Source organism: Leguminivora glycinivorella, chromosome 13 (assembly GCF_023078275.1).
Source record: "Leguminivora glycinivorella isolate SPB_JAAS2020 chromosome 13, LegGlyc_1.1, whole genome shotgun sequence".
NCBI classification, from domain to species: domain Eukaryota; kingdom Metazoa; phylum Arthropoda; class Insecta; order Lepidoptera; family Tortricidae; genus Leguminivora; species Leguminivora glycinivorella.
The window spans coordinates 7,684,099-7,699,427 of NC_062983.1; the positions used below are offsets into that span (position 1 = coordinate 7,684,099).

Consider the following 15,329-nt stretch of genomic DNA (forward strand, 5'->3'; position numbering starts at 1 on the left):
ACTCATATTACTCAAGGTCCACTTTATGACCACTCACTACACTTGTGGTTCAATGTCAGAATTTTGACTTCTTTCAGAATATTAGCCAAAGATTCCTGCGTAATATTTTGCGATTGGTAGGTACGATTGGTTCGTTACTTTATGTTCGTAGGGATGATTTGGTTATTCGGCGGATGTTAGAACGTTTTCAGATTACCCGAAGACAAAGATGGCGCTTTTAAAATATAGGATATCGGTCCTGCATCCGATATCAGATCGGACAATTTGAAAACGCACTTACGATCAGCTTATATCATGCTAAAGGGTGTATAAGGAGATTTTTGAGGGAAGCTTTAAAAACACACATAGTTACAGAGTACTTATTTATTTTATAAAAGTATAAAAAAATCTTCTTATAAATAAAAGTTGGACGGAATATTTTATGTACTAAGTACTTTTAATACATCTCATATTTATAGCAACAATCCCTATGTTTGTTACTTATTTCTAATAAGTTAATAAAAAACTTTAACAATATGCTGTGAGCCTATTAATCTATCCAATATATTAATATAAAATATAGCCTACTATAACATAGTTACATTTTCAGCCCCATTATTACATTAAAATTGAAACAAAATCCTCTATGGAATGGATTTCTTTTTCCATGTATATTAAAGCTTAGATATGAGATTAATGAGATAGCATAGCAGAATGGCATAAATATCTAAAATTCCTCAAGCCACTTCAGCCCAGCTATGGTAGAATTCGGCTCATGCGCCACTGTGCACAAAGGACCACTCATGCCGTAAGCCAGAGGTGAGAGTAGGTAGAAATTGTATACAGTAGTGGACAGCACCAAGCCTATACCTCCTTGGGACTACGACCTCCTAAGACACTCCGTGATGCTTTTAGGCGATTCTCGGTGAGATGCTCAGGGTTATGGCTCCGAGTGGATATAAGTATCTAAAACTCCCAAGACTCCAGCCATTTCAGTCCGGCCATGGTAGAATTCGGCTCATGTGCTAAAGGACCACTCATGCCGTAAGCCAGAGGTGAGAATAGGTAGAAACTGTATACAGTAGTGGACAGCACCAAGCCGATAGCTCCTTGGTAGACGGCGCGGCCAAGTTCCGGGCTTAGGTATGCCTTGATGCTTTTTAAGAGATATTCGGTGAGAATACCTGAAAAAAAAAATGTTGGTTAGAATTCGTATTTTAAAAGCTGTTACAGACGGGCGTACCGTACCGCGACCTTGGTCTGGTCCGAGGCCGGTTTGGTCACGTGAAAGGTGATTGACAAGTTGACCCGACCAAGGTGCAGTCAAATACTATGTAAACTCTACGAGTTAATACGTGCAGCTCGGTGCCAAAGTTGGCAACAGGTACACTAGCGCTCCTAGCGGCATGAGTTGATCAAAATAGTTTAGTTTCATACAGCATAAAATTAAAAAAAATTACAAATTCTTATTTTTTTGTTTTATTCCGTCTAATTTTAATTTACTCAAGTAAAAGTCTGAACAACTACTTTGATCAACTCGAACCGCTAGATGGCGCTAGTAAAATTGTTGCCGCTCAATTGTATGGGAAACGTCAGAAGCTGCACGTATTATAGTATATAGTATTTGGTGCAGTCTAGTCCAGTATCTATGGCCGTCTGTTGCAGTTTTAAAATGCGAAGTGTAAAAAGAGAAGCGTCATCTTTTGATGGAAGTTAGAATTAGAGATATAGGCCATTATGATTTCGCTAGAATTAGAGATATAGGCCATTTTGTCCAGTGACCATCACGTTTTGCGTTTAGTTATGTCCATGTTTTAAATATATTACATTGCTATTTGCTCAAATTATTGAAAAAACAAACATAAACTCATTTTGCACTCGATTTATATAAAGCACGCACATTTCAACCAACCATTCCACTATTCAAAACCATTCTGGGCATTCCGTCCTGTTACGGACTGAGTGAATGAATGGAATGAGTGAGTCGCGTTGAGACAGAATGTTATGCGCTGACAGAATGTTACGCCCTGAGTGAGCGGCATTTCACGCAAAGTAACAATGACTGAGTGTTACGCGCTGTCGGTTGGAAGTCGCATTAGAATTTTCAATTCAAAAAATCATCTTGTTCAGCTATACTCTGTCAAACAAGTCTGTCAGTAAATAAGAACTAAGAAAACTATAGGTATCCTTTTCTCCAGCACCCTAAAGAAAAGGATGCATACAGTTTTCTTTGTTCTTATTTACTGACAGACTTGTTTGACAGAGTATAAAAACCAACTTTTTTTTTCTGATTGTCATTACCTGTCAGCATAGAGCTGAAGACTAAGGCAGAGAAGTAATGGTGGAAATACAACACCCGCCCCATTGCCCAGAAGGGTACGTAGTGCAACGCCCAGCCGACGAAGCTCCAGCCTGCAGCGTTTAGGAGCCTTGCGTTTTCTCCTCCTGCAAACAGTTACTATGAGTTAGACAGTACCAATGAATGGCATCAGAGATCGCACAGGTCAGGAGCCTAGGGCCGAAGTCTAGTGTCGAAGCTCAAGATCCTCTTCGGGCCGCTGAGTTAGGGCAGTAAGGAAGAAAGGTCATGTAATAACAAGATAGGATATTACAAATGTGGATGGGCAGCTTCACGGTATGAGGTGTAGTCAATGATAGACACGAGTAGTAGGTAAAGCGTAAAGTAATGAATCTCAATCAATCCATTTATGGTGTGCCTATATATACATGTTTGAGTTGTCGCTGACCAAGCAATATGCGTTATGTTATGTCGCAGTAAACCATTGTGTTACTGCTAAACATAGAAAGTGGCTAATATGCCATTACAGTCAGTACCAAACTAAAACAAATATGAGAGAGGAACGAGTTACGCCACACCTTTAGGTTACCCAGTTGTCTGTACTTAAAAAATAGTCTAGTTTTCATGAAAATGAAAAATGAAAATTAAATATTTATTTTTCAAGTAGGCATATTACGCCGGCTCTAACCCTACGCCACACCACCGGGTTGCCAAGCAGGTACACTCTGTGTGCGCTTCCGGAGAAGAATTGACCCTGCGACCAAATAAAACATACAGTTCAAGTAAATTAGACACGAATTTGGGTTTACTACAGTATAATAAAGAGTACTATCGTACAGTATGGCTACTCCGTGCTTCCCGCTGAAAGTGCCGCCCACCCCCTCTCGGTTACCTCACAGTTACCGCATGTCAAAAACGCGACCAGTCGACCTATCTTATCTCACTCACACAATGATAGTACGCGTTCGCCTTCACGAGCTTAAACTGTGTGCGTAGGAACGAGTTTCTTTCATATATTTGATCGCCATTGAGCCATTGTCCGAGCCATATCTTTAGAATATTGATATTTGCCAGCCAATGTTTCTGGGGTACACTTTACCCTTCATTCTAAGCTTAGAAAGTGACTGTGACCTCACCCGGTAGTTAATAGGTAACTGCCACGGCAGATTTGTAACTTCGCCTTCTTTAGGTTTAAGTCCCGCGTTGCCTTGCAACATGACTGCATGGGACTCTGAAGCGCTCTATGAAACCTTCTGCTTCAAAGCTTACTAGCCAATATTTCTGAGGTACACTTTACCCTACATTTTAAGCCTTAAAATTGACGCTAATATAAAAATGTGAACATACCCGGTAGTTAATAGGCCACTGCCACGGCTGACTCGTAACTTCGCCTTCCTTAGGTTTAAGTCCCGCGTTCCCTTGGAACATGACTGCATGGGACTCTGAAGCGCTCTATGAAACCTGCTGCTTCAAAGCTTACTAGCCAATATTTCTGAGGTACACTTTACCCTACATTTTAAGCCTTAAAATTGACGCTAATATAAAAATGTGAACATACCCGGTAGTTAATAGGCCACTGCCACGGCTGACTCGTAACTTCGCCTTCCTTAGGTTTAAGTCCCGCGTTCCCTTGGAACATGACTGCATGTGACTCTATGAAGCGCTCGATGAAACCTGAAGCGTACGCTTCGAAGCTTACTTTCGGCACTGAGGACAAACAACAGGGGTGTGTGTGTGGATTGAGTGAGCACCTTCCGAAAATAAAAAAAAATATGCTGATCATTTAGTAAAAGTTCTAAAACAATTGTAAAACGAATCTCTGAATTTGTAAAAAGATAAATCAAAAGATACAGCCATTAACATGTGCTCACTCAGTTCTCACAAACTACCAACGAAAACAGTGAATATATTCATTTAACATATAATATTTATATACTAACATTTAGTAAAAAATAGGCCAACCTACCTTTATAAATATTAGATCACCTAGTGACGTATTAAATTTTTTACAAATAGTTTCTTATGCTCACTCAATCCACACACTTTTGAAAAGCCGAATTTTGATGAAAAACATAAGATTTAGACCGCTATTATATGTGTATAGTTTAGTAAAAGTGAAATGGGAATTTGTAAAATACAAAACGAACCACTAACGTGTCAGGTTTTTTTATAATAAATTTTTGTAAGTGCTCACTCAGTCCACACGTTTTGAGAAAGTTAAAAATGTAAATATCTTACGATTTGTAGCACCTAAGACACTCGAAAGTACTTCAACATTTAGTAAAAATTTTTACTAAATATCGACCATCTAATATTTTATATTCGTTGTCTGGTTTTAAAGATAATCAGACATAACTTTTCTCATACAAATGTATCAAGTACGGTGACCACACTATGTCGGCTCCTGATTTTCCCCACCTTCCCATTGTCATATTGAGATTGGGGAGTTTCGTTCAATTTTGATAATAGTTTACCGGATTTGTAAGTGGGAGCGAGAAAAGAATAACTATTTCTCGCTCCCACTTACAAATCCGGTACCACAGAAATGAATATACACTAGAAGAAGCAAATGTATCTACTTCGCGTGTCCGAACTCAGTGGCAGCCACTGAGATGGCCATTTCTAATGACAGTCCACATACGTCAGCTGTTGCAGCCGCACGTAAGAAAAAAAATACAAAATGCCTCATTGCACGATAATTAACTGCACCAGCCCAAATATTTCCAGCGCACAAAAACAAAAACATATTTCCCATCACACGTAAGTAATTTTTAAATAATATTGTGCGTGAATTCATTTTTAATCATTTTTTCCGTATTTTTATTTATGCGTCCAAGGATGTACGTAAGTAACTATAGAATTACGTTACAAACCGGCGTTTACATTGCATTGCTGCGTTTGCTTTAAGCGTTTGATCGACCATGTGTGTTAAAGAGATGATGAATATGATGGCCGCTGTACACACATGGCCAACAGTTCCACCAACCCCCTTGGCCATGTGTGTAGAGGGCTACTTGGCCGTAAGTTGGCAGTTGGCGCTTGCGCTTGCCGGCCAACCGATTCGTGTCGGTTTTTTGTCCACACATCAAAGGATCTTGGCGCCAATGGCCAACTGCGTTTACACGTTGGCGCTTCATTCAGTTGGTCGTCAGCCGTCAGAGAGGACAGTAGTGATATATTTACGAAAATAATAAGTTTATCTATGCCAATAATAGTGTAGATTTTAGGAAATAAAATAACCTTGCAAATGTTTAATGTATTTCCTAAAAAAGATAAATGTTCTTATCAGAATATTCAAAAAATTGTTAATATTGCAAATAATTTAATTTTACTACGGGGTTATTATTTTTTAATATTTTTTTTCTGACAACGTCTATGACCAAGAATTTCCTAGATTTTTTCATTCCACGTCCATCTTTCATGAAGAGCCAATGCCAAGTGATTGGTTCGCCAATGTGTAAACAGCGGCTCTTATCTTGGCCAAGGGGTTTCACAAAGGGCTGGTGGAACCGTTGGCCATGTGTGTACAGGGGCCATGAGACTAGCGATACTCTCGCGTATCGCTTCGATTTCGTAGTACAGCCCATTTCTCATTCGTCCGTCAAATTTAGCGACTAGTGTTGTTCGTTCTACAATAAATATCAATAATCGTTTGTAATCGATAATCGAACAGACGAATGATAAACACTATTGTCTATTACAAAACACAATTTAGTAGTTATTAATAAAAATATACTCGTGTTCTAATTTTAATAAAATAGTTACGTATTTGTTTTACAAGGAGCAAAGTTGTTGTTTAACCGCACGTGCCAATATTGATACTCGAGCAAGCGAAACATTCCAATATTAAACCGCGAAGTGGTGGTTCTAGAAGTGGAATCTTGAGCGTTGTGAGGGTTTCAAGGCACGAAGGTTGAACAAACTTTGCCACCGAGTAAAACACAATTATTTTTCACTACACCAACACGAATTGAATCGAATTACTCACTATGAAATATCAAATTACTTAAATAAAATCCATCAATTTATTCAATATGTATGATTCTAAATTATCATTTACATATTAGTAAATTCTACCAGCTAGCTTATGACATCAAGTTACATTTTTTTTAAATACTTTGCACTCTTGTGGATAAAATGAAATTTTTGCTATCCGTTTTCAAATAATCAAGAGTTTTTATCAGTTGGTGTGGTGAAAATATTATAATTTTAATCATATACAACATAAGTATAACGTTTAAAAACACTCTTTCTTATAGTTTCCCACATGATCCGGTCGTAAAAGAAAAATGGATTGCAGCCACGGGAAGGAAAAACTGGTTTTTCATGACGTATTCGGCTAGCTTTTCTTTTGGCTTCAGAAATGTCCTCCCTGGTTTTCTTTTGAGACTTTGCTGTTTCCATAGCCTACAAAAAGTTAAATACGATTCTGCTTGCTTACAAAGTTAAAACTGATACTGTATAGGTACCTAACCTATACTGTAAACATATAGGAAAAGTATAAGATAAAACCGCTTTTCGACTAAATAAATGTATTTCTGAAATTTAATTCAAAAATTATTCAATCACTCCGTTGAAAATCATTCGTCTGTCAGAAAATCGATACCATTCATGTTAATCGATTTGCGATTTTTAGGTTATCTGAATTGATTATGTCTCTTACTATGCGTTTCAATGGTAACAATCTTTCTTGTTTCTATAAAATGTCAACAAATATATTTAAAATACTTACTTGATATTAATATTACGCGAAGGTATCCAAAAGCGTGGACAGAATGAAACCGCTTAATAGCGTGACGTGAGCGTGACCTCCCTCTTTGAATCTTTTTGTCATACTACTCGATTTTTGGGATAGTTTGCAGGGGAGCGGGGAGTGAGCGAGCGAGCCCACAGATATAAAATCTATGTGTACGAGAGAGACGGCTGCATTGTTGCGGGGCGGAGGGGCATTGGTGTCTTTGAATCGTTTAGGTTTTCCCATCACTAAATGCCGACCGTGACGTCTCAGTGACAGCTAAAAAGTCGGCACGCTTGGTTCCCATACAAATGGTGCTATTTACTTCATCTACTGAATATCTAAATCTGTGTCCGGTACGCTCATCTGTTAGCGCGATTAGATTACCAGGTTCTGGTTTCTTACTAGTGAAGTATTATATTCTTTGTTTCTTACCAATTATTATTCATGTCCTTTTTAGGGTTCCGTACCTCAAAGAGGAAAAACGGAACCCTTATAGGATCACTCGTGTGTCTGTCTGTCCCTCTGTTACAGCCGATTTCTCCGAAACTACTGGACCGATTAACTTGAAATTTGGTACACATATGTAAACCTGTGGCCCAAAGACGGACATGTAATTTAATTAAATGAAATTTAATCATAGGGGTCACTTTTGGGGGGTAAACTTGAAAATTAAAAATCAAAGTTATTAAAACTATATTGTGTTATATATCAAATGAAAGAGCATTTTATGAGCATTTGAAATATATTTTTTTTTAATTTTTAATTTTTGTACTTTAGAAGTAATTTAAGAAAATAGACAAAAAATGACCATTCCCCCCCTTATCTCCGAAACTACTTAGCGTAAAATTTTCAAAAAAATACACGAGATAGCCCTCTACCTGTAGATTACAGGAAAACCTATTAGAAATCTACAGTCAAGCGTAAGTCGGACTTACGAGAAAAAAACTCAAATTAAGATTTTCACTCACTGACGCTGCAAGCAGTTACTAAACGTCTTAAAATTTTGTAAGCGTGATGGACAGGTAGAAAGAAATTCATTTCTGTCTTTTTCTTTTTAGAAATTGTTCAATTTTTTTTTCATTTGCCAAAATGACTTAAGTTCCTACTAAAAAGGAGGCGCTTAAGACCGTTTGTAAGTGGACTGAGCAAAATTTTGTTCAAATCGGTCCAAAAAAGGTCTCTGTTGACGAAAACATAGAATTTGTGGCAACGACAGCCCAAATCTGAAGTCCATTTTGCTCTATCTCTTATCGTTTCCGAGATATATACGTAAAGTCTTGAAAGTGCGAAAAGTTAACTTTTCCATCACAGTCGTTCAGGCGCTCATGAGTTCTTTGTATGGAAAAGTCGAAAACCGACTCGCACTTGACCAATGTTCATAGAACGTGTTGTGGTTTTTTACGCGGGTCCGCGACTGACGACGTTCGAATGTTTTGTTCGGAAATGTTTGAGGGTGGTTTCTTTGAAACGTCGCCGGTGGCGGGTGGTTCGACGGGCGAAGGTCACACGCCGCACGCGACGGTCTGTATTCGTTTTGTACAATAGCAACGGACGGCGGGTGGCGTCTTGATATGGAAAATGACTGACTTCACTAAAGATAATGATGAACTCATTGAGGTAATACTAGAGAGGACACTGCGAGCAAAACGTTTATGCTTATGTTTCTGCCTGCACACAAATAAAATGTAAAATTGCCTTCCTGCGCAACAAGATGCTGTTTAAGCCATACGAGAAAATCGAATAAAACTGACGTGTCACATTTCATCCGTTAGTATACACGCTATGTTAATCGATCTTTATTTAAGTAATTATTTCAATGAAGGGACGCGCTCCTCAAACGCGAAGCTATCGCTGCCATTTTGTTGAACGAAATCATAGATTAATCGCATCATAATCGCACAGACTTGACATGTAGGTAATGAAGTATAGTAATTGTGATTATATTCTGTTTGTAATATATAAAAGAGAAATGTTAAATTTATTTCACGTTATACTTATGAATACTACACAGTTCTAACACGAGTTGTAATCGATATTTTCATACAATAATAACCTATGATTTTCTTCAAGGGCAATTAAAGTAGGTATATGAAAAAATCAATAATGTATTTTTGTTTCACTTAGTAGAACTTAAACATAGCACAATGTATGATAGTGCTAAAATTAAACTACTTACCCCCTTATTCATAAACGTTCACTAAAGTTATCAAGCCGATAAAGTTCGTTTGTCCCTTTCTATCACACCAATACGCCGAAAAGGGACAAACGAACTTTATCGGCTTGATAACTTTAGTGTGCGTTTATGAATAAGGGGGTTAGTATTTTACAAAAAGTATAAAAAAAAGGTCTACACTAAGAGTGTCGCGTCTAGGTGGTCATTGGTCAAGTCTTACTCTATGACACGGTACCTCCCCACGCATGCGCCGCGCGCTGCCGGCCGGAGCACAGACTTTGTTTGGGGTGTAATTTCTAGTATGTTAGTACATAGTAATTCAATGGATGAATTGTACTTCTGTGAACTGTTTTCGATATACTTAATCGAATATATGATGTAAATTTTTCTTTACTACAATGAAAGTGTTTGAGTACCAAGTTAAAAATTTCACTTTCTTTTTGCCGGTTTCATACAAAAATATCGTTTGACTGTCTCTTTTTTTCTGTAATATCAATATTTATATGGAAACGGATTAAGTCGCGTATAATCTTCTTCCTCTAAGAATTACAATGTAAGTATTTTTGCATTCATTTTGATCAGAGCTCAACACAACAGTTCAAAAATCAGTCTACCAGAGCTTCTGAGTTCCGTCGCCGACGATGGGTGACCAAGGGTCAGAAAACCCACGCACCCGCGACCGACAGCGTGTGGTACAGCGGCACATGCGGCTCACATCCAAACATTCCAAACGCCGCCGGGCGCGTGTGACGGGCCAGAGAAACCAGGGCCTTAGGGCTAGGTGATTATCGCCGCGCCGCAGAGGACGCGCTGAGGGGGGGGGGGGGCGGTGCCTACAGCAGTTGTAGTTGTATGCATACCTAGCTCACGCACACAGACGCGTCCGCTGGCGCCGCCAGGTGCGGCTCACTCCGCTATCCTATCGCCGCGCTACAAGTATATCCTGGCGGCCGCGAGCTGTGGCCGCGAGTTCGCGGCTTACTCAAGGGTGGCGCACATTCTCACGGAATGCACGTTCGCACTTTCTATTGTTACTTTACGTCTCGAGGTTTTTTAAGCGATGTCCGCGGGTGGAATGGCTAATAATACTTAATTAAAAAGACATATTGAATAAAATAAATACCAAAAGATATTCTTATACAGATCTACTACTGATTAAGTCTCACGGAAAAGTTCAATAAGGCTTGTGATGTTGGAACCTTGAACAAAAATATATAAATACAGCGTGTATACCTAGAAAGTACTCAAGACTTGAATATAATAATATAACATTTAATGTGAGTATTAATTCGTTTGGAATTTGGATCCATTGGTAACCCTATCACCGGACGCCGCGCACGTGCGGCTCGTTTCTTTGTAAGAATGTTGTAGGTATTTAAAAAGGCGGCATTTCGGAAACATCAAAGCAGTGGGCCTTCTTTACTTGTGCTATTATATATTCTGTGGCGCCGCGCCGGTGTCCACGTGCGCTCTCTGCAGTGTGCGCTGCCGCTGCCACGAAACGTTTACCTACTCCGTGTAATACTGATAAAAGAAAGTATTGACATGAATTCACACGTTTCGGAAATGACTGTAGGTATTTTAAATATTTTAGCACAATATGTTTTTTGCCTCTTATTGCCTATTATACAAGATAGGTATACATACCTACTATGGCAACTCTATCACAGCGCAGAATATGCAGAAGCCACATGGTGGTCTGCGACAGAAACTCAATAGACATTTTCAGAGTTTTTAAAATAAGTACCTAACTACAGGTACGTGAAGTAACATGGTAAATTAAAAAAATATCATTAGATACTTATTGCGAAGGTGTAAACAATTTCCTTCGTTTTGCCACATATCAATAATTACCTATCTATATTAAATTCATTAATCCGTATACAACTATACATTACATTTTTACAGTACGGTAATACTCACCCCGTTATTCATAAACGTACACTAAGTTATCAAGCCGATAAAGTTCGGTTGTCCCTTTCCGACGTATTGGTGTGATAGAAAGGGATAAACGAACTTTATCGGCTGGATAACTTTAGTGTACGTTTATGAATAAAGGTGTTAAAATTTATAGCTACGAAATTTTACATAAAACACCTACTTTAAAATAAAATAAAAAATGTTGAATTTGGTTAACATTATAAAAGACCTCACGCAAGCTGTGCTAATTAGTTCGCGAATTCGTCGAGAGGTGGCGCTAAACACAATTATGCTCATTAGAGAACCTATACTTCTAGCCTAGCCCAGTCTTTAGACTTATGTGAGTAACGTAAAAGTACCTAATAGTTTTGTAGGTACGGAACCCTCGGTGGGCGAGTCCGACTCGCACTTGGCCGGTTTTTAATGCATGCATGTCGATATGGTTATTATCCTGACGTCGATAAAAATTACACAATACACATCATCACTAGGCCAAGAACATAACCTAAAAACAGTTTGCAGATGGAGAATTAATATGGTATTAGTTTAATATTATCAAAATTGAACGAACGAAACTCCCCAATCTCAATATGACAATGGGAAGGTGGGGAAAATCAGGAGCCGACATAGTGTGGTCACCCTACTTGATACATTTGTATGAGAAAAGTTATGTCTGAATATCTTTAAAACCAGACAACGAATATAAAATATTAGATGGTGGATATTTAGTAAAAATTTTTACTAAATGTTGAAGTACTTTCGAGTGTCTTAGGTGCTACAAATCGTAAGATATTTACATTTTTAACTTTCTCAAAACGTGTGGACTGAGTGAGCACTTACAAAAATTTATTATAAAAAAACCTGACACGTTAGTGGTTCGTTTTGTATTTTACAAATTGCCATTTCACTTTTACTAAACTATACACATATAATAGCGGTCTAAATCTTATGTTTTTCATCAAAATTCGGCTTTTCAAAAGTGTGTGGATTGAGTGAGCATAAGAAACTATTTGTAAAAAATTTAATACGTCACTAGGTGATCTAATATTTATAGAGGTAGGTTGGCCTATTTTTTACTAAATGTTAGTATATAAATATTATATGTTAAATGAATATATTCACTGTTTTCGTTGGTAGTTTGTGAGAACTGAGTGAGCACATGTTAATGGCTGTATCTTTTGATTTATCTTTTTACAAATTCAGAGATTCGTTTTACAATTGTTTTAGAACTTTTACTAAATGATCAGCATATTTTTTTTTATTTTCGGAAGGTGCTCACTCAATCCACACACACACACAACAGGGGGGTTACCATGACGTACTAAAGACGTTCAGTTTAGGTTGAGAGAAAGGGACACAGCTATAGCAGTTACATAGCTCCGTCCCTCTCTCTCAACCTAAACTGAACGGCTTTAGCACGTCATGGTAACCCCATGGTAGTTATAAATAAAAGAGCGCAAAAAATTGCGCGGATTGGTTATCATATATTTACCACCGGCGTGGTAGGAAGAGGAGAGATACAGATTGTAGCAAAATTAAAAAAAAAAAGTGTAACGTCTAATGTTTTCTTTGTGTTTTTCAAAACAGCAATAGTACTTCAAATTAAGGGAGAACAGCGTGCGTAGCCGAATGCACAAACGCTCACGAAACGAAACGCTCGTAGATATCTATCTCTATCGCTCTTGCGTATTAGCGCGACAGAGCCAGACTACTTTTCGCGGCGTTCCGGGCGAGCTCGCACCATCATAGGCCACATCTTCGCTTTGTCTAGTCTATGGCTATGAGTAAGCCCATTTATTATAATAAAAAAAAATTCAAGGGTGAGAATGAATAAAGATAAAGGTAACTTGGAACTAGTGATGTGCAAGTTGTGGAAACTTTCCAAAAAAATCTTAAATTTTAGTAATATCACCGCCCACAATATCTCTGCTTTGCCTAAAGGTTGACTGGTAGAGAATGCTGTCTGGCATTAAGTCCGCCTTTTGTACTATAAGTTTTTCTTTCTTTGTGTACAATAAAGATTAAATAAAATAAAATAAATAAATTTCATGAAAAATTCACGAAAGTTTCACGAAAAATAAAGGGAATTTAAATTTATGAAATGGATAGTTTCCATCCATACAATTGTCCATACAAAGAATGGAAAGATTCCGAAGTTTTCCTATGTGAAAATTTCAGAAATTTGGAAACTTTCCGTCGGCACATCAGTACTTGGAACTATCTAATAGCCATCTACACTGGCCATACGCCGTCTAAGAATTAATTTGAACAGCTGCCGAGGGCCGCCATTTTGCCGAACTTTGCTCGGGCGAGGCAAAGGCAGCGTGGACCCGGCTATTTATTTGTTAACCCCCGACGCAAAAACGTGTCTGTCTGTGTGTGTGTGTGGCTCTCTGTCTGTCTGTTTGTCTGTCTGTCTGTGGCATCCTAGCTCCCGAATGGATGAACCGATTTAGATTTACTTTTTTTTGTCTGAAAGCGGAGTTAATCGGGAGTGTTCTTAGCCATGTTTCATGAAAATCAGCCTACTATGTCGCGGTCGGGGGTTTTTCAAAATTTTAATTTTGTGGTTAGTTTATTATGGCTGTAATCAAGTTAACCAAAGACGATGTACCGGCACCACACAATAAAATCACTGCCACAATAATCTGCTAAGATGTCGTGGCCAATGATAAACATAAACATAATTTTTATTGAAAACAAGTATTGCATATTTATGAATTGCATATTTTTTATTTGATGAATCAAGTTAAGTCTTATTTCGTTTTCACATTATCTATAGAAGGATTTCAATGGATAAAATTCCAAGATGGCGCCTGTAACGTATGGGATATCGGTCCTACATCCGATATCGGATCGGGTAATTTGAAAACGCACTTACGGTCATCAAATACGTTGTCCTCCACGTTCCACAGTGCGTTCTTGTCTCTCAAGTTAGGGTTGCAGGCAACTTCTTGCTGCTCGTAGCCCCATTTTGGTAGCTGCTTACCGGTTGTTGTTAGAGCACACGCCTGCAAACAAACATGTCATGCACAGTCAAGGTATAATAGTTATTTGTTATACAAGGGGGCAAAGTTGTATTTTAACCCCGAGTGTGGAATTGAAAAACGAGCAAGTGAAAGGATTATATAAAAATAATAAAAAAAAATAAAAATAAAAAGATATTTATTTACCAACACAGCACAAAATGGACATGTAAGGACTTATAAAAACTTAGTAAGTAAAATTACAGATGTGTGTGCAGTAAAATGGATGAGACTCAGCGAGACCGCTGATTTTCAGTCCCCAACCAATAAACTTAAATCTAATACTTAACTAAATAACTAGCTTACTAGCTAACCCGGCGAATAGATCGCTGCCAAGGCGATGGAAGTACTTAATAATTACAGGGCGAAAGGGATACAGAGATTATTTTTTTAATATTTTGAATTTGAATAAAAGGTTTAAAGAGCAAAACAGAATAAATTAGCACTAAGTAAAGGTTGACAAAACTACTTATTTATCTGACAAAATTCATCGTGCACCTGCTAACTTAACTGGCGACTAGTTACACGATGCCTTCTGTTGTGATAGAAGCCAGCTTTTACACATTTTTTTAAACAAAAACTGGGATTTGGTTTTCTTTATAGGAGGAGGTAGATCATTCCAGCACTTAGATGCTGCAAAACGAAAACTGCCCTTAACTAAAATCAATCGGTGAATGCGTGGAACGCTTATCGAACCGGTTCTGCTCTCATTTGATCGCCATAACAATTTGTCGTATAAATATTTTGGCTGGCCACTGTACTTAATATTAAACATTAGTGTTGCAAGTTTAAGTTTGCGTCGGTTGATCATGTTGAGTATATTATATGTATTTAAGTAAGGAGTTATATGCGACCTTTTGTCAATATTATAACAATAGCGCAAACAAGAGTTTTGCGCCTGCTGTATTTTTATTTCGGTTTTTTTATAGAGACATGGACCGTATACAAGATCACAGTAATCTAGGTTAGAAAGAACTAAAGAATCCATCAATTTTACTCTAACAGCTGTTTTTAGATAAGGTCGAATTTTGTAGAGTGTTTTTAGCGCTCCGTAGCATTTTGAGGTTTTCTTTTTAACATTGTGATGTTCTGCCTGTGCAGGACTCACATATCCTCCGTGCCTGATGGGCCTGGGAGGTTTTACCGAGCTAGTCTCAGATGTGGGAGAAAGGGGGTGCAAGGCGAATAGAGAGA

General features: G+C 38.0%; 1 protein-coding gene and 1 long non-coding RNA gene across 2 annotated transcripts in view; both read right to left on the bottom strand.

Annotated features, from left to right (window-relative positions):
- Positions 1–347: 347 nt before the first annotated feature.
- Positions 348–15,329, bottom strand: part of LOC125232592 (protein O-mannosyl-transferase 2) — a 37,205-nt gene continuing 22,223 nt past the window's right edge. The window contains 5 exon segments of the mRNA XM_048138319.1: positions 348–1,163; positions 2,281–2,421; positions 2,882–3,032; positions 3,837–3,985; positions 13,991–14,120. Coding sequence (XP_047994276.1) covers positions 946–1,163; positions 2,281–2,421; positions 2,882–3,032; positions 3,837–3,985; positions 13,991–14,120 — 789 coding nt within the window. The 3' untranslated portion in view covers positions 348–945.
- On the bottom strand, positions 6,264–7,359 carry LOC125232593. Its single transcript, XR_007177764.1, has 2 exons — positions 7,011–7,359; positions 6,264–6,685 (listed from the first exon to the last, which is right to left on the bottom strand). It is a non-coding gene; the product is annotated as an uncharacterized LOC125232593 (long non-coding RNA).